This window comes from Xyrauchen texanus, chromosome 17, assembly GCF_025860055.1.
Source record: "Xyrauchen texanus isolate HMW12.3.18 chromosome 17, RBS_HiC_50CHRs, whole genome shotgun sequence".
In the NCBI taxonomy this organism is placed as follows: Eukaryota; Metazoa; Chordata; class Actinopteri; order Cypriniformes; family Catostomidae; genus Xyrauchen; species Xyrauchen texanus.
In genome coordinates, this window is record NC_068292.1 from 21,648,676 (window position 1) to 21,667,285 (window position 18,610).

Genomic DNA, 18,610 nt, shown 5'->3' on the forward strand with positions numbered 1-18,610 from the left:
AAATAGATGGGGGGTTCAATAGGTAGGCCTACTGTGTATATTGAGAGATCATCAAGAACCCTCAGTCGCTGAGCTAATACAGCTCAATACTACACGATCTGCTGATATCACCTCAACATTTAAGAACCAGCTGAAAGCATCGGTTCGGCGAGCACTTAACCAACACACGCTAATTGCACTTAATCAACAAAAACAAAAAAAAAAATCATTATCTGTCTCTTTCTTCTGCGCTATAGTGGAACCAGAGCTTTGCAATCTTTAAATTTCACCATTTGAATTGGGTTTGAGTTTTTACATTTAGTAATTTAGCATATGCTTTTATCTAAAGCTGCTTACAAATGATGCGCATAGGAAGCGATTTGTCATCCAATGGTTAACAACATCTGCAGTGTTGTACTGCCAAGTTCTCAAGGTGGCTGAAGTAGTAGGTACAGTCATTGTTACACGTAAAACGGGAAGATAACATATCCTATATATTTATCATCCTATAATAATAATAATTGTATGGACATGGTGTTTTTAAGCAAACAGTTTATTAATGTATACTTAATGTATTGTGTGTGCAATTCTAACTTGAAAGGATGGTTTAAATTATTTATCCCAACATTTCTTAAGAATTATCATCTTTCATTCATCTTTCTAAAGACTGGTTGGAAATCATGAGTTTAATCATGATTATTTTGTTCTATTTACAGCCAAAGTTATATACGTTTATATATTTGTGATATATAAATATTTCTTAAACCTTTTTCTTGCTCACTGGGGGTTTTAAGCCCATATTCTCAGTAAAGCTGCTTTGAGACAATATTTATTGTGAAAGCACTATACAAATACAGGTATATTTTAATTAAATTTAACATTTTCTCTTTACATACAAATATTAACAGTGAAAATAAGATGATTAACACTTTAAATATGAAAAAAACATATTTTTTGACATTAACATATCAATATAATTGCATCATTAATAGTATAAATTATTCTAATTTTATGATTAATCAATATAGTTTACATTTTATTTTCCCTTTTAATTATAAATATTATTATTAATAGCACTTAATATTTTAATACAATCTTTGAACTTATACAATGAAAACAAAAAAGGCCAATTAATTAATTTCACTAACATGTTATCTTTATAGATTCACACTATTTTCCTCACAACGTAAAATTGGGTTTTTAATTTATGCATACAAATGTAAAGCTGCTTTTATATTTTAAGAAGGGGTCCCTAGCAAGGATATCATAATGTTTGGGCATTTTGAATATTCAACTGTTTTCGGTGAATCTCGGTGTTTCGATTTAATCAGCATTGACTGTCCATCACAACAGCTAGAGTTTGACTGGCAGTCATTTCATCCAATCACCTCCTTGCGCAATCCACTAGCAAACCCCACGAGGCGGGGCAGCACGCACAGACCAAGAAACAGAGGCCAGACAAACGGTACATTTCCACATCCATGAACGTGTCTACGTCGAAATATCTCTACGAACAGCATTTCGAGCAGAGTAATACTGCATCGTTTTGGTGGGAAACGCATTCTGAACACAGGGAAGCTTGCCCGGGGCAGACGAGAGCGGCACGACGGTCTGCAGTGCGCGCGAAGGAAAGTTCGGAAGCGGTTGAGGAGGAAAGAAGGCCTCGCTCAGCGTTCTTAGACCTGCGGGGAAAAGTGAAGAGCGCCGCCTGACGACCGCCGTACAGCGGGGTGGCTCAGTCAGGACACAGCGGTGCGCTACATAAACTCTGGCAAAATCTGAAGAGCGCCGCCAACTGCTCGCCACAAGGTAAACAAGAAGTGCGAAACCTGTCCAATTTATAGTCTCTACACTAGCTTTAAAAAGCTATTATATTGTCAACGAATTTGCCCTTTCTGCTGCAGAACTGCGGTTGTGATGTGGCGTGAAATTGCTTTGTGTTAATGCAGCGCGATTTGTGTATTCTTTTTACTAGTAGAGCTGTTATATGTCATGATATTCCATTCGAATTATAACAAATATCTGCATAATGTTAAAGGAATAGTTCACCTAATAAATTAACATTTTGTAATTACTTACACTCATGTTGTTCCAAATCTGCATGACTTCCTGTCTTCTGGAAATCCTCAGTCACCATTCACTTTCAGTGTAGGGAAAAAAGATGTAATGTATGTGAATGGTGACTGAGACTAACATACTGCATAACAACTTTTTCAAAACAGAAAATCATATGGATTTGGAACAACAGGAACAGGGTGAGTAAACAATGAGAGTATGTATGTATGTATATATATATATATATATATATATATATATATATATATATATATATATATATATATATATATATATATTTATTTATATATTTATAAACTGCCTCTTTAAATGCATAGCTGCCTATGAAGTTTATTCAAAAGGTGTATATTGCATTATGATTAAAAAACGTTAAAATACATTATTTAATTGAATGAATTAATTAAATGGTATGCCGATGAATTAATCGCATAAATAAATATTTGCATAGAAAGCCCCTCAAAATCGAATACCAATAATTAAATGTATAATGATTAATTATAAATAGTTATGTTAAAATAGTTATAAATAATATACTGTATATATATTATAGAAATTGCCATTCAGATAATTGAAATGCGTTACATTATTGTGGCAGATGAGTTTGATTGAGAAGCATTGATAAGACAATACAAAAATTGACTTTAGATTCAAATATATTTTTTATTTCCATATTAATGAACATTAGCCAATCATTGGCCTACAGTTCACAGCCATCCATTTTACAACTCAATTCGTAAATCTGTCAGAGATATATTTAATATAAGGGCTTGTTTAAGGAAGTGTCAATTTACACGTGTCAGGCTGAATCACTGTGTCAAGTTAAAAGTAGTTTGAAACTTAGAAAAACACACCTTGAGATCACTGCGTTCAGATTTGCGCTCCATTAAGCTGTGTTTGAACACAATAACAAGCATCTGTCGGCTGTCAGTGCATGTTGCCTACACAGCTGGAGTTTGCTTACTGCCCCCCGGAGAAAACAGGTTTTACTTCAAGCTTGAATTGCTCCGATGGTAGGAATATTCCTTATTACGGTCCGAAGACATGATTAATTGAGTTAATTTTTCAACGTGTTCTTTTTTATAAATTTGTTACATACAAGTAATCACTGAATTAATATGATAATTTGACAGCCCTAAAAACATATATCACAGTATAATTTATGACCTTTGGGAATCTGTTCCTAAGACCCTCTAACTGCTGAGCTATTGAATTGTCATTTAATAGAGTATGAAAGTGCCAGACAAATTGTTGGAGGTTTGAAAGTCTGATATTTGTATTGCATAAGTTGGATTTTTTTTTCTTCAGGTCATTTTGAGGCTGAGAACACATATCTGGAATGGGAATGCACACTCGACCCGCCCAGTGATCGTGACTCATAACCTCTGTTCTGTGATCACACAGCACTGCATCTGCGCTTCAGCACACCAATTGTTTTTATTTTAGAACTGTAACTTCCTGCAGTTACCATGAGTGACCAGGAGTATGTGGAGCATCAGTATATGTGCAGTGAGTGCCAGCAGCTCTTCAATACCTTGGAGGAGGTTCTGGTGCACCAGCAGATCCACACTGGAGGAGAGGGGGATGAGGTAGAAGCCATTCACAGCCATGAGGATTATGAGACTGGGGAGAGCCAGTATCAGTGCTTGGAGTGTGGAGCTATCCTCAAGAATCCAGACGAACTGCTGCTTCATCAGGAGCTGCACATGAGGGAGGCAGGACAGGGTGAGTTTGTGTATTTGAGAGCACAAGATGAGAAAAGTTGTGTTTTAGGAAGGCCGTGCTTTACATGTCAGATCATCATCTGATTTTCATATGCGCTAAACAGGGTTCCCATGGTCATGGAAAACCTTCATAGGTCATGTAATTTTTAAATATTGTTTTCCAGATGTGAAAAAGCCATGGAACTAATAGGAATAATTCACCCCAAAATGAAAATTCTTTCATAATTTACTCACTTTTATATTATGTACAGAAAATGATTTTTTTTAATGAATATCTAGAATTTTCAATACAATGTCAGTGGACAGTGCCTCACCTTAAAGCTTCCAAAACTATCCTAAAAGTAGTCAATGTGGCTCATCCATCATATTCAAAGTCTTGTGAAGACGTATGATAGGGCTGGGAATTGCCACAGACCTCCAGATTCATTATTACAACGTTACTTGCCGATTCGATGTGTATTGTGATTTTTAAAGTATTGGCATTCTGTAAGTATTGCGATTTGATGTTTTGATGTATTTAGCTGAGCTAACTCCTTTTTCTCAGAAATCAATTTTTAGTTTATTAAAGAACAGTTGTGTCTGAAATGGTATTTGTTTCATCCTGTAATACAAAATTTGCAGGTAAAAGGAATGTGCAAAATTACCAATTTAAAACTACTTATTGACCAGTCGGTGCATTGTCTTAGCTATTTGTCGACTAATCAATGTTAAAGGAATGTTCTGTGTTCAATACAAGTTAAGCTCAATTGACAGCATTTGTGGCATAATGTTGATTACCACAAACTCTTATTTAAAAAATAAAAGCTAAAATTTGTGTTCCAGTGATGCACTTACAATGGAAGTGAATGGGAGCAATTCAAAAGTTTAGCCACAAAACATGAAGGATATGTGTGTAAATATAATTTTAGTGTGATAAAATCACTTACTAACCTTTTCTGTGTAAAGTTATAGCCAGTTTTACAACTTTATTACCATGACGAGGAAATGTCAGCAAACCCTAAAATGACTGTAGAAATTATGATTTGACAACTTTACAGCTCAAATAATACATGAGTTTTAACAGAAGAATTACAGTAATGCAAGTGCTTTTATAAAATAATAAGCTTCAAATTTCTGTTTAAACCCTCTAAAAATTGGCCCCATTCACTTCCACTGTAAGTGCCTCACTGTAACCTGATTTCTGCTCTTTTTTTTAAGAAAATGTAGGACGAGTCAAAAAAAATTTTTGTGGTAATAAACATTATGCCACAAATTCTGTCAATTGAGCTTGACTTGTATTGAACTCAGAACATCCCTTTAAGGAACCCATGTTTAAGGTTGCATTGTGTCCATGTTACTCAATCAGACATGTTTCATAGGGATATATGGATGCTAAGCACAGCCATTTAACAAGGTAACTAATGGATATTCAGCAATCAAATAGTCTAAATAACTATAACCGCTTATCCCACAAAAATAAAAAAACACGAAAAGCTCCAATACAGAGCAGCACAAAAGCATTTATGCGCATCCCAGACTTAATATGACATGCTTCAGTGTAACTGGATCCAGAGATGATTTAGCAGAGATAGGCCACTTCTATTTAAATGAATAGGAGAAACTGGAATGCCCAACCAAAAAGCTCTAGCGTCCTACGGTCAACGGATGTAGAAAGTCCCGCCTTACAGGTAAAAGTCACCTTTTAGAAACAGACATCGCCTGTCAATCAACTCGCTAAAATGCATGCACATTAGCTATAACAGCCGGGATTTTTTTTTAGCTTAATACGAGGTAAAGAAGCATAAATTATGATTCCAATATTATCACATTTTGGCTGATTTGAAATATGTTCTTTGATCATTATCTTGACCAACCGTTTTTTTTATTTCGGTCTTTCCCCATTCAAGTAGAAGTATTAGCTGCACTGTCATGTCTGGAAATTGCCTCCCGAGAGCATTCCAAAGATGGCCGACAGTAACTTGCAAGAAAGACTTTGCTCTAGCTCATGACCAGGGTTGGGGAGTAACTAAATACATGTAACAGGATTATGTATTTAAAATACAAAATAAAAGTAACTGTATTTCACTACAGTTACAATTTAAATAATTGGTAATTAGAATACAGTTACATTCAAAAAGTATTTTGATTACTGGAGACATTACTTTGCATTTTATTGTCATTTGTTTCATTTAATATTTAGTCCTTTCAGATGGAAAACATTTATTCATATAAATTATTTGATCCAAAGTGCATTTGAACAGCAGTGAAACACTTTCTTATGATGTGTTACATTCATACGAGCAGACAGAGAAGCAAGTTTGAAGCAAGTTTGGAGCAGAAGAAACAGAAATAAACCTTGTGTAAATTGACAGATTTACGCTAAGCTAAAATGCAATTTCTAGCCATTTTACATGCACATGTTACTAGGCACGATCATATTTTTATCAAGAAAATTCATGTTAGATCATAATTTATTTTTTCTAGTAAGACCTTTGATATTAGGGGAAATCGTATTCTCACATTGTTTTCCTATATAAATATCTAAAAATCCTTAAAACAAGATCAGTTAGATTAATCTTGTTTTAGAAACAACGCTGCATAAGATATTTAGGTTTTTCAGAGAATGTATTTTTATCATGTGTATTTTGTCTAACTGTACTGGAATCCTCTGAACAGTTGAAAAAAATCTACCAGTGCTGAAGAAGTAATCCAAAGTATTTATAATACATTACTGACCTTGAGTAATCTAATGAAATACATTACAAATGACATTTACAGCATGTATTCTGTAATCTGTAGTGTAATACATTTAAAAAATAACCCTCCCAATCCTGCTCATGACACAGGTCGATCCTCACTGCATATTCAAAAGTGCACAGATGATAGATTATAAATATTACCGGGGGACAACATGTAGTTCATGGCATCCAACAGTTTGATGAGCCTTTTTACAGCTAAACCATTAATTAAAGCTGTGCCAGACAGAATCTGCAGAATGACTTCTGACAAATACTCTCCACAGCACCTCACAAATAAACCTATGGATTTTGCATAATAACAGGAACATTGAACACAGCAGAGTATTTGATGTCAGAGAGTGAACAAGCAGTGCTTTGATGGCTGATGTAGCAGTGCATAAAGGACAAAATGTAAAGAATGAAAGAGGCAAAACTTCTTAAATGAGTGAAAACCTGTTCATGTTGAACTCTGTGCAGATATAGCATCTTATGTTTAGCAATCATTGTATCAGCTTTAAGCTAAATTTGATACAATGTAATAAAACTTGTAATAAAAAAAAAAAAAACATTTCATCAGGGAGAATTAGACAAACTGATTTATAAATTTGTCTTAATGATTCATTGCCGATAAATACATAAAAAAAAAAATATATATATATATATATATATATATATATATATATATATATATATATATATATATATATAATTGTATATTTATTTTATATAGTTTTTTTTTCCCCAGTAGTCAACAACAGGAGAGTTCATGGAAATTAATTTATGAGAAATTGTTGAAACCTTGCCTGAAAGTTTAGTTTAGAGATGGGCTTTGGAATTGCATGTAATCGGCATGTTAATTCTTTATTTTCAGAGGTCTGTGAGGTCACAGAGGTGGGTGCTGTCGATGCAGAAACACCAATCCAGTACCAGTGTCTTGAATGCCTGGCACTTTTTGACACACCTGAACTATGGTTGGCACACAGGCAGACACACAGCAGAAGCAGTACTCATAGCAACCTGACCACTGAAGCAGTAAGTATACAGACATCAAGACTCTGATATCCTGTCTTCTTTGCTGCATCTGAATTCCTGTTGTGTTCTGTTTCAGGAATTTATTCTTCAGGCTGATGGTTCAGTCACTCCGGTTCAGTCGCTCAATGTGCAAAATCTAGTCCTGGATGAACAGAGGGCAGGCCAGATCCTAACTTTAGCCCAGGTCTGCTCCATGCATTCATACATTTAAATACAAATACTTTTGCATTCTTGTTGGCACCACATGTGACATACATAGTGGATAGCCTTGTAAAGGGGGTTTTGTGTAAAAAAAGGTTTCTTACATTGTGTCTTAACCAGGTAACAATTGATAAAAGCTATCTCATCCATTTAATAATTTTTTGTCCTAACCAGACACAGGATGGCAGGACATTTTGTTGATTGCTTGGTTTCTACTTCTGCAACATCATACTGTGTAGCCCTGCCAACCATGAAATCATATTGGCCCAAAATATCGCTCCTCTTAACTGTGCATTACATTGTACAGCAATTTCACATTCATTGCACTTCAACTGTTTTAAAAATTGCCCTCATAGACAGAAAAAGGCATCTAAGGCCCTGTTTCCACCTGGTATTAAGCTGTTTTCGGTAATCTGTTCACAAGTGGTCAGCCGAGATGGATCGCTGTTTCCACCTGGTATCAAACGCGTCTCCTGTGAACACTTGTGTTTGGATTTCGAGGGGAGGGTCTCTGGTTTCATGACGACATAAATCAATCACTATGTCAGTGTGCTGCATTAAACTAAACCACAAAAAAGTAATAAAAGCCAAAGAAACATAAAAAAAATCTGTTATTTTAGTGGAGTTTTTATTTTAGTGGAGTTTTCCGATCAGATGGTTATTTCCTTTTAAATCTGCACATAACCGGCAGTTTAAACTCTTGTTTTAGCCCAGCAATTGATTGACAGGTGAGGGGTGGCGCTTCGCTGCTGTCCGGGATGTTTTTGTTTTTGGCACCTTTCTGCGTAAACTCTAGAGACTGTTGTGCTTAAAAATTCCAGGAGATCAGCAGTTACAGAAATACTCAAACCAGCCCTTCTGACATCAAAAGTCATGCCACAGTCGAAAACACTCAGATAGTTTTTTTCCCCTATTCTGATGATTGATGGGAATATTAACTGAAGCTTTTGACCCGTATCAGCATGATTTTATACCTTGCACTGCTGCCACACGATTGGCAGAGTATCGCAGGAATAATATGTGTGTATAGGTGTTCCTAATAAAGTGGTCACAGAGTGTAGTTCTGCTTATGGATATCTGCTTTACTTGCTACTACATGCCTCAAACAATCCTCTGAATGTCTTTAAAAGATTTGATGTCACAAATCTGGCAAACTTTGGCAACTACAGCAATTATTTCATCCTCAAAACGGCTTGTTGTATCAACCTGAAATCTTGTGAACACAACTTTTTTCTATGCAGATTGATAATGTCCTGAGTGCTTTTACTGACTAAAGTTCCCTCAAATGAGCCTATCAGATTAAAGCTGCTTGGATCGAGAAAAAGTTTCCCAGTTTTGAGTGCAGTATGCATCAGACAGTTGGTGCCCAGACTGTGGACGTGCAGATATTTGCCATCTAGTGATGACTAATGTTCAGTGTGAAAATGTCTGGCCAAATCACCACCTTTTTCTTTGGATGTTACAGGTCCCCATTTCACAGCTTACTTTTGTTGCCTTTATTTTTCAGGCTCTTCGAGAGCATGAAGCCCCATCTAAGTCTGCAGCCCCTCCCAGATCTATGTCGGTGCCAGCAAATGCATCCCTGCCTGGCTCCACCTCTGCTATGCTCCGCCTACAGTTCTGCTCCGCCCAAGCTATTGCTGATGGATCTGCTTCAGTTCCTCTCCGCAGAGCTAAACTCCTTGCACCTCTCTTACCCGCTGATCCTATCAGGATGGACAATGTGTCCACTTTGAAACTCATCCCTTCCTCTGGTCAGGTGAACACTGTAAAGAACGAAGAGGAGGAAATTTTAATAATTCATCCGTATGAGTGCTCTGAGTGTAATCTGCTGTTTAGCACACCAGAGGATTTCCTTCAACACCAGGGGGAGCACTTCTTAGGCCAGGACAAGGAGAGTGGGGGCATTGGGGTGATGGTGGGGTATGAAGACTATTCTATGGTTCGAGAGGATGAAGGAAGAAGCGACGGATCAGAGGAGGGCAGTAAAGTTGGCAAAGCTATTGGTGGTAAGCGTACATACGCTTCCCGCTCCGCTAGTTTGACATTCGTTTCACCCAGCAGTCTTCAGTGTGAGGAGTGCAAAAGAACGTTCACCACAGCCAAACGGCTTGCGGCACACCTTCGTGTGCATGAACAAGGAACACATGAGTGCCCAGAGTGTGATAAAGTGTTTAAGAAATTGGTGTCACTTCAGACACACATGCGCACACACTCTGGTGAGGCACGCTTTTTGTGTGTGGACTGTGGACATGGCTTCACCACAGAAATGACACTCATGATGCACAGGTACACATACACACACACACAAGTAGACACACATTTTTTTTTCTATCATGGTGGTGACTTTCCATTGGCACCAATTGTTTTTTAATTTATGCTAAATATACAGTATTTAATATCCCCTAACAATACACTTACCCCTAAACCTAACTCTCACAGAAACTGTTTTGCATTTTTATTTTTTAATTAAGATATTTTTACCTTAGGAAATCCCATACTTCTGAGCCACTGCACAGATGCCCATTTTGTGCCAAAACCTTCACCAACATGACGAAGTTCCTGTACCATCGCCGTACTCATAGAACCGGTGAGACAGCTGCGCCAGCCTCTCAGGTAATGGGTGATTTTTTTCAAAGAAATGTGTTGCAACTCTTCGATCCATACTTTGGAGTGCTTGTAGTGGTATAGATGTTCAGAACAGAGAGAACAGACCTTCACCTTCACAATTACTAGGACACAAACAATGTGCCCCTTATTTATTATATATGAATTTGTTCAGAGGCTTCATGAAGCATTCACACATTTGTAGACAGAACATTTTTGGCTTTCATTCATCAAATGACACTCTGTTCATGAGACGCTGTCAAAGAAAACCTAGAAATACAAGTACTACCGCTATTTATAATTTTGGTTTCCAGGCCTGGAAAAATTATGAAAAATCATAGAAAAGTCAAGACATATGTTATTATAAGATTTTATAGTTCAGCTCAGCTCCAAGTTAATTAATTGGCTAGAAATTGCTTTTTGTGATTGAAATCTCTCTCTCTCTCTCTCTCTCTCTCTCTCTCTCTCTCTCTCTCTCTATATATAATATTATTATTATACATTTTTATTGAATTTTTTAATTCAGCATTCTGAAACAACTGCAAAACTAATGGAAATTCATTATTCTAAATGTGTAGGAACCTTGTAGATAAGAGAAGGGTTTTGAAAGACAATTATGTTATTAGGACATGATCCCACTGTCGTGTTTTTGGTAAACGGTATACTGAAATTATTATACTTAAAATCAACCTTCTCCCCTCTAAAGTTTGTATTGGCCCAGCGATCACCACTCTCCATCATTCAAAGAGCAAAGGAACGAGAGTCTGCATGGAGGAAAGAAAGACAGGCACTGCCTGTGACCGATGAAAGAAAAGAGCTTAGTGAAACAGGCACTAATCTCACTGTAGGTATTGCTGTGGTCTCACAGTCTGCAGAGCATGCAGAAAATGGGCTTTATGTTGAACTAACAGATAAAGAAGCCCAAAATGGAGACAATATGCTTACGGATGACCCAAACATTTCAATTACTGCCATTGTGGAAGGAGGTGGAGTGGAGGAAGGTAAACACAGCATTTCTGCTGCTGAGATAGTGCCACAATTACCTTGCACTATGTGTACAAAAAGATTCTCCTCGCAGATCCGTCTGTTGCAGCACCGTCGAACCACTCACACCACTGAAAGACGTTTTAAATGCAACATCTGCGGGAAACCGTTTAAGAAGCAGATCCATCTGCGGAACCACCTGCGCACGCACACCGGCGAGCGTCCGTTCCAATGCAGCGTGTGTGGAAAGACCTTCTCATCTCTTGCTAATCTTTCCCGCCATGGACTCACACACACTGGAGTCCGTCCCTACAGGTGTGACATTTGCCACAAATCCTTCAGCCAATCTTCTAATCTCCGTCAACACCGTCAGCATCTTCACAGCAATGTCACACCTTCACCCTGTCCAGACTGCTCTGCTACGTTTATCCGTCCTGTTAAACTTGTAGTACACCGTTTTCTTCATCACCCAGGGTCACCAGCACCTTACCCCTGCCCACACTGTTCTGAGGGGTTCTTGCGCAAGCGCCAACGAGACCTACATTGTCTAGAGGAACATCCTAACCTAACACAGCCGAACAGCATCTCCCAGGACACCCACATTGGAGGTCAGCAGGCATCAGGTTTGATGGATGGTACTGAGCAGCAGTGTGCTCCTTCGATGGCAAGACCCAATCTGGATTGCACGATCTGTGGTAAGCGCTTAAACTCTCCTGCAAATCTTCGCCTGCATCAGCTAAGTCACGGACTTGGGCCCGGCAGGCCACGAGGCTCCAGCTCGTCTACTGCGAAGACTCACCCTTGCCCAGTGTGTGGAAAGCTGTTTGTTTCTGCCTCGAGTGTCACACTGCATCAGAGGGTTCATACTGGTGAGCGTCCATATCCTTGTGCAATCTGCGGCAAGCGGTTTCGACAGAACACACACCTGCGTGAGCACCTTCGCACACATTCGGGTGAGCGTCCATTTCGGTGCGAGTTCTGCGACAAAGGCTTCGTGCAGAGCATGCATCTGGCAGAACACCGGCATACACACACAGGTGAGAGGCCACATGCTTGCAGTGTATGTGGAAAGACCTTCAAGACTGTCTCAAACCTTAGGAACCATCGTAAGACCCACACTCTTACACAAAAACAACCATTGCACAGTGATGATACTACTGCAGAAACCAATATAGCAACCGTTGCTGTTATGGATGCTTCTGAAATGGACCTTGCAACAGCAATACCGGCTCTTTGCCAACAGGAAGTGCAGCTTGGACAGCCCCAAGTCATTCAGATACAGACATCTAATCTGGCACAGGTAGGCAGCTGTTAATTTTGTGTGTCTGTTACTGTGGTATTTACCACATATTTTTCCCTTGTGTTATATATTGTAGCTAATAAGTGATTTTTTTTTATGAACAATTGTTGACATTTTTCTCAAATTTTTCCAGACACCGGGTATGCCTACTATATTGTGTAATGAGTTTGGAGAGACTATAGCCATCATAGAGACAAGTGGAGACCTGGCAGAGGCCATAGAGCTGTACCACACAGCAATGGAAGGGGGCATCAACATGGAAGCCATGACTGTGGACAACCTGCAGTTGATATGAGAGAACTGAGAAAAGTGCAGCACTCCAATGGCCATTTTGGGTCATGGATTTTCTTCAGAATTTGAAGAGTGTGATTAAAAGAGAAGTAGTGATGGTTGAACAGAACTGAACAAGTGGAAGTACAAAAAAGTGAAAACCAGAGATTGAATTGAGCAGTTTGAGATAAATGTTTCCAATTCAACAGTACTATGGAATTCACTTCCATTGAAGTTCATTAATGTGTGCAAACCTCAAAATGACTTATTTTCAGCCATATTTCCACTTTGTTGAGACAAAGGTCACATTTTTGTGACCAAACGTTATTTCCGCTATCTAGTGGACTGACATGAGTGGCCTGTACAGCCTTCTGAGAGGTCTGATTTTAAAAGATGCAACTGAAGATACCCCAAGTCCATGATAGGATGTGTTGGGAATGGACAGTATGTCTTACCGCATATGACATATGTCTTATCTTATTCAGACAGTTGGACAGATCCAGAAGGATTGCATGAAAGCAAAGTTTTCAAAAGTGAAGAATTACACCCATTTACAATGGAGAAATGTATAATACAGGATATTTGTGATTTGTTAAAGAACATGCTACGATCTGACCTGCAGATTTTGTGAAGAGGTACCAAAGATGAACAAAACAAATGATGGAAAAGTGTGTTCAAAATATCTGTTACTGCTCAGCATGGACAGGCATTGGAACGCAAATCTGCATTATCCATTATGTCCTAGCTGCAATTAATTGTAAATGTGTTACAATATCACATCTCTTGGTTCATACACTGTATGTTATTTGTAGCAGTTTTTTAATAGTTATAATGGCGACTTGGATAGTTGTTGCAAATAAATGTAAAAATTTTATCTCTACCACTATTGTAAATGGTTTGAGGATGTGTGCCTTTACAACTGCACTATTGTCTGCAATCATGAATTCACTTTTTAACTCTGTGTTAATTTGAGATGGAATACATCATTATTCTCAGCATACTTTTGTAGGTTAATTTCCTGTACTGGTAGCAAGTCAAGAAATGTGATTACAAATATTTTAACAAACCACAAACATTTAACTATAAAATAAGGACTTGCATTTGGAGTAATACCTCATTATCTGGTATTGTTTAACTATTCATAAATGTGCCATATCCTGATCTTTTGAGATAAAAGTGTATACTGTATGTACTATGAAAACATATAGTAACTTTTAAAACTCAATGTTCTTCCCAGTCCAAAAAGAGCATTAATTGAAACTAAGCCACAAAAATGCCTCTTTGTGAACTTATGCAAATTTGTCACCCAGTAATTATTTCTTTAAACCAGTGATTTATTTTTGCAATTTAGGGATGCTAGTAATGTTGAATAAATTATGGGCCAAAGAGAGGGTTGGAAAATGGGGAAAACATTTATATGGCACCTATAAACCTTGTAGGTTTATGCTGATCCTTCATTGTAATATCCCAACATTATTTAAACAATTGAGAGGATTGTAGTAGGTATCCCAGAGTCACATACATGTCAGATAGACTACCACTGTATTCCACAATCTTATAGTATGTGAACTTCATGTTTCCTGTGAGTTAGAATTTATGAATTATTCCTAGCATTTACTTAAAAGAAGAAGCTGTCTCTTTAAACATCTATTTATTTGCATACTGATATACAAATTTAGAGTTTATCAGTATAAAGTATTATATATATATATATATATATGTAAATCATCAAAACAAGGTAACACAGTAAGAAAAGTTTATAACCATATTTCTTTATTCATCCTTTATTTTACAATTTAATTTCACATACTGGCTTTGTTTCTTTTAATGATGCTTATGCTCTTTATTCTGGTTGGAGTCTTTGGACTCTTCTGTATTTATGTACAACAAAGACCAGCGCTGCAGGAGAAAATCAACATGGATGGCCTCTCAGTCACACCTCACAGCCTAAAGTGACAGAAAGAGGAATGAGGAAGGGGAGGAATGTAAGTGGTGAAAAAAATAAAAACCTAGCAGAAAGAAGGTTGGAGTGTCTGACAATAAAGGCCAATGTAATTACTTCCTGGTAAGAAAAGAAACATTTGTGACTATCAAGAGAAAGAGACATTTAAAAAAAAAGGTAGTGGAAGTGCCTCTTGGAGGAAGGGTAGAGGGTGGAAAAAAACATTCACACCTGAACTCATCCCTCTGAGTATATTAATAGGAAAACAGTATATATAGGTTATATGGATCAGATGCACAAGAACAATGCATTAATAAGAACAGTTAAAATGAGAAATATTATAATGTAATGACCTGTAGAATTACCGATACATATTGAAAAAGTTTCATTTTCTCTAAAAGGTTAATACAATTCTTAAGAATATATTCCCAACATTCTCTTTGCTCGGTAGTTCACCAGCTCAAGCGTTGAATTAAAAAAGGCAAGGAAAGAAATGTTTAAATATGTGGAATCTCTTAATATATGGAAAAACATAAATCAATGGCTATCATGTGCCTGTTGACTTCCCTTCCATTACCTTTCTTCATGGCAAGCCAATCAGAGGTTTTGGAATGACTCCAGTTTGATTGACAACCACCAAAGCCAATCATAGGACGAAAAGGTTTGTGAATGGCAGCACACAGTTTAAGGTTAGTCCCTCACTGAAGGTATTCAGTGCCATAAAGCTCTCCATTAAGTCTTCAAAAATAAAACACCACAGGGGGAGAAACAAAATATAAAAAATATGAGTACAGCAAGTCTTCATTATCACTTAAACTCAGCCAATGGAGGCCAGCCTCACAATGACAGGCAGTAACCCATGAGCCAATAAAAAAAGAACCTTTGGCCAAGCTACAGCCAATCAGGCCATAAAAACACAATTCAGCCTCAAAAGGGATTGGGTGCCCTAGCACATCCCGGCTTCTAGAGGCAGCAGCAGCGTGACTTCACTGGCATACAGGACAAGCCCACAATCCTCTAGTCTCCAAGTCCAAAGGAAGCCAAATGACTAAGATAATGCTGTAAATTCAAGTGTGTATATTCAAGACGAACTATGGTGTATGCAAATGTTTTTGTGTTTAAGTAGGTAAGTGTCTGTGTATGTCAACATTACTTTAAATCTTTTCATAATTCAAAGTCTCTTTAGTAACATAAAATACTGAAGAATTAAGTTTCAAAACCCCAAATCATTTTGAGGCATATCCCCACATCTGCTCCATTTACATGAAAATGTCACTCTTGCATATTCTCTTTATGTCCTTCTGAGTTGGTAATAGCAGAGACAAGACAACAAAGGTAGATTATGCAGATATTGAGAGGGGAGATCTTGTCTTCAAGCCATCCTGTCATCCTTCAGGCAGAAGCTTGTTTATCAACCTCATCTAGTGGAGTCCTGTGAATTGCCTGCATTTCTGGGCTCCTCTGGGCTGTTCTGCTCACTCTCTCGCTCCACATCTTTCTCCAGAGGCTCTGCCCCACCACCTCCTTCACTGGCCACCACCTCTGAAGGTCCCGGTAAGGATAAGAGGTCTGAAGCTCCGGCAGTTTCAGATGGCGCTGCCGTTTGCATGATCTTCTGCCTGACCTCACGGATCTTGAGCTGTAAACACACCTTAGTGGGGAAGATATCCACATATCTCGCCTGGAACGCAGCAGTAGCTTGAGCTATTGATTGCGAGAGAGGGAAGGGAGGAAGAGAAAAAGAATGTTAGGCAGCTGAAGATACAGAAAAGGAGAGAATAAATGCTACTATTTGTCTAATGTATATAGTAGACTTCCAACTTAAGACTCTCAGCTAACTTAAGGACCACAGGTGAGATATTATCACTAACAATTTAATCTTTGATCAATATAATTTTTTTTATTTTTATTTTTTGCTTTACAACACAGAATTGTCTTGACTTTGAATATAGAATAGCAATTGTAGATGATAAGAGAAGTACAAATAATGTATGGAGTGTCTATTCGCACCACAGTGTAAATAGCATCTGCCACACAGGGCAGATATTTGCACCCCAATAGTCTTGTGAAACCACAGGAATATACAACAAACCAGTCAATAGATGTAACTGCATTGGCATGGGGAGTAAAGACGGTGTGAAAATGTGTACTGTTGTCCTATTGACTGCGGTACAATCTGCCTTTTGTTCCACTCTTTTTCCCATCAGATTTCCTGTTTCCACTCTTAATATTTCCTTAAAATAATAGATACAAATTAATATTAATGTTGATTTCATCACAGTGATTTGGTCACGTGAATGTCGAGGAGTTCAGAGAAGGGATTGATCCGGAGGCGGGGTCTGAAGATTGCACTTGTTCCCGTTGCAGTGTGTACATTGCATCACTGTATTACTAATATTGTAGTAGCCGTATTTTTTTGGCAGAAATTATAGTTTTAATTCAATTCTGTTAGTATAGGAATATGATAATAATATAGTAACAGGGTTAATATTGTGGTTACTGTAAACTTACAAAAAATATCACTGTACTGTAGTAAAACCAAGGTTATTTTATCTAAGGTAAGGTTAACGTTAGGTTAAGGGGTAGAGGTTAATGAAGTGTGTTTGAAGGACTCTAAATAAACACAATAAAAACACTGGAATGATGCCCATATACTGTAAGTTTATATTTAAATATGGGTGCAAATAGTATCTGAAACTATTTGCACTAGGGGTGTAAATGGCATATACCATTATTTGCACCAGGGTGCAAATAGCATCTGCTTAGATTATAAAAACAATAAATAAAACATTTACAAATCCACTTTGAAATAAAGAGAATTTGTTTATACATTTCTATATATCTGTTCAAGGACACCTGGTGAAAAACATTGGCCTTATTAAATTATTTATATTTTTCTAAAACATCAATTTCAAACCACTGACTATGTTTACATGGACATGAGAAAGTTGCGTAAGGCTTGAAATCAGGGCATGGGTTTACATGAGCTGTGTTTGCGGCTTTCTCTTTACTCCTGTACACATGCGGCTCGATCAGTAATCAGCTTTCTCCACAGCAATGTAATTTCCCCGCAATGTTTGTGTAAATAACAAACATGGGATCTGGGGAAGACTACGCTATATTATTCTCTGTTTCATTGCTTTATTTCTAGATATTCCAGAAATGTTGCTGTGTTTGTTTCCTTCACTTTCTGTCTAGGGATGTGTACGGATATTTGACATTCGGTTAACCGCTCGACGCGCCACTATTCGAATATTAAAAACGCTATTCAGTTAAAAGACCGTACACTTTTATAAATGTATCACGAAACAACTGCGTTGAGTTTCATTTGTTGCGCTGCTTTCTGAAGAAGTTCAGCTTGCAATATGACACCATTAAACATGATTCCAGGCTGTTTTTCACCAAGCAAATTGTCAGGACTTTTTAAATAGTAAGAGAGTGTTTTTCCCCTTTGCTCTGTTGTGCATATTTCTTTTAACAATAATTAGACATGTTCAATACCATTTGATTTTAAACTGCTTAACTCCACACACAACAATACATGCATTTGCTGCCCCATCATTTGGTGATATATGTAATGTGTTATTAAGGCTCATAGCTCAATGTGCACTTTATTTGCTGCTGTTTTGAGTGGTGTTTGAGGAAATTCCATTGCAATAAACATTCTTTATTCCCTCGTCCTGACTCCCTGTAGACAAAAATTGATTAACCATTTATGAAACATTGCAGTTAACTCAATGTTAAAAATGGTTACCATGCACATATCTATTTCTATTGTGCC

General features: G+C 37.5%; 2 protein-coding genes across 5 annotated transcripts in view; one reads left to right on the plus strand and one right to left on the minus strand.

Moving 5' to 3' along the window:
- The first annotated feature begins 1,433 nt into the window (after positions 1–1,433).
- On the plus strand, positions 1,434–13,854 carry LOC127658344 (zinc finger protein 420-like). The gene is made up of 8 exons (XM_052147587.1): positions 1,434–1,788; positions 3,361–3,777; positions 7,365–7,525; positions 7,602–7,709; positions 9,234–10,015; positions 10,216–10,342; positions 11,040–12,617; positions 12,751–13,854. The coding sequence occupies exons 2-8, from the start codon at positions 3,522–3,524 to the stop codon at positions 12,910–12,912; spliced, it is 3,174 nt and encodes a 1,057-aa protein (XP_052003547.1). The 5' UTR covers positions 1,434–1,788; positions 3,361–3,521; the 3' UTR covers positions 12,913–13,854.
- A 783-nt stretch (positions 13,855–14,637) lies between these two features.
- The window catches only part of cicb (capicua transcriptional repressor b), a 49,020-nt gene continuing 45,047 nt past the window's right edge, over positions 14,638–18,610 (minus strand). For all 4 annotated transcript variants that reach the window (XM_052147585.1, XM_052147583.1, XM_052147584.1 and 1 more), the window contains one exon: positions 14,638–16,533. In XM_052147585.1, the coding sequence (XP_052003545.1) occupies positions 16,247–16,533 (287 nt within the window). In that variant the 3' untranslated portion in view covers positions 14,638–16,246. The remainder of the gene's footprint in view (positions 16,534–18,610) is intronic.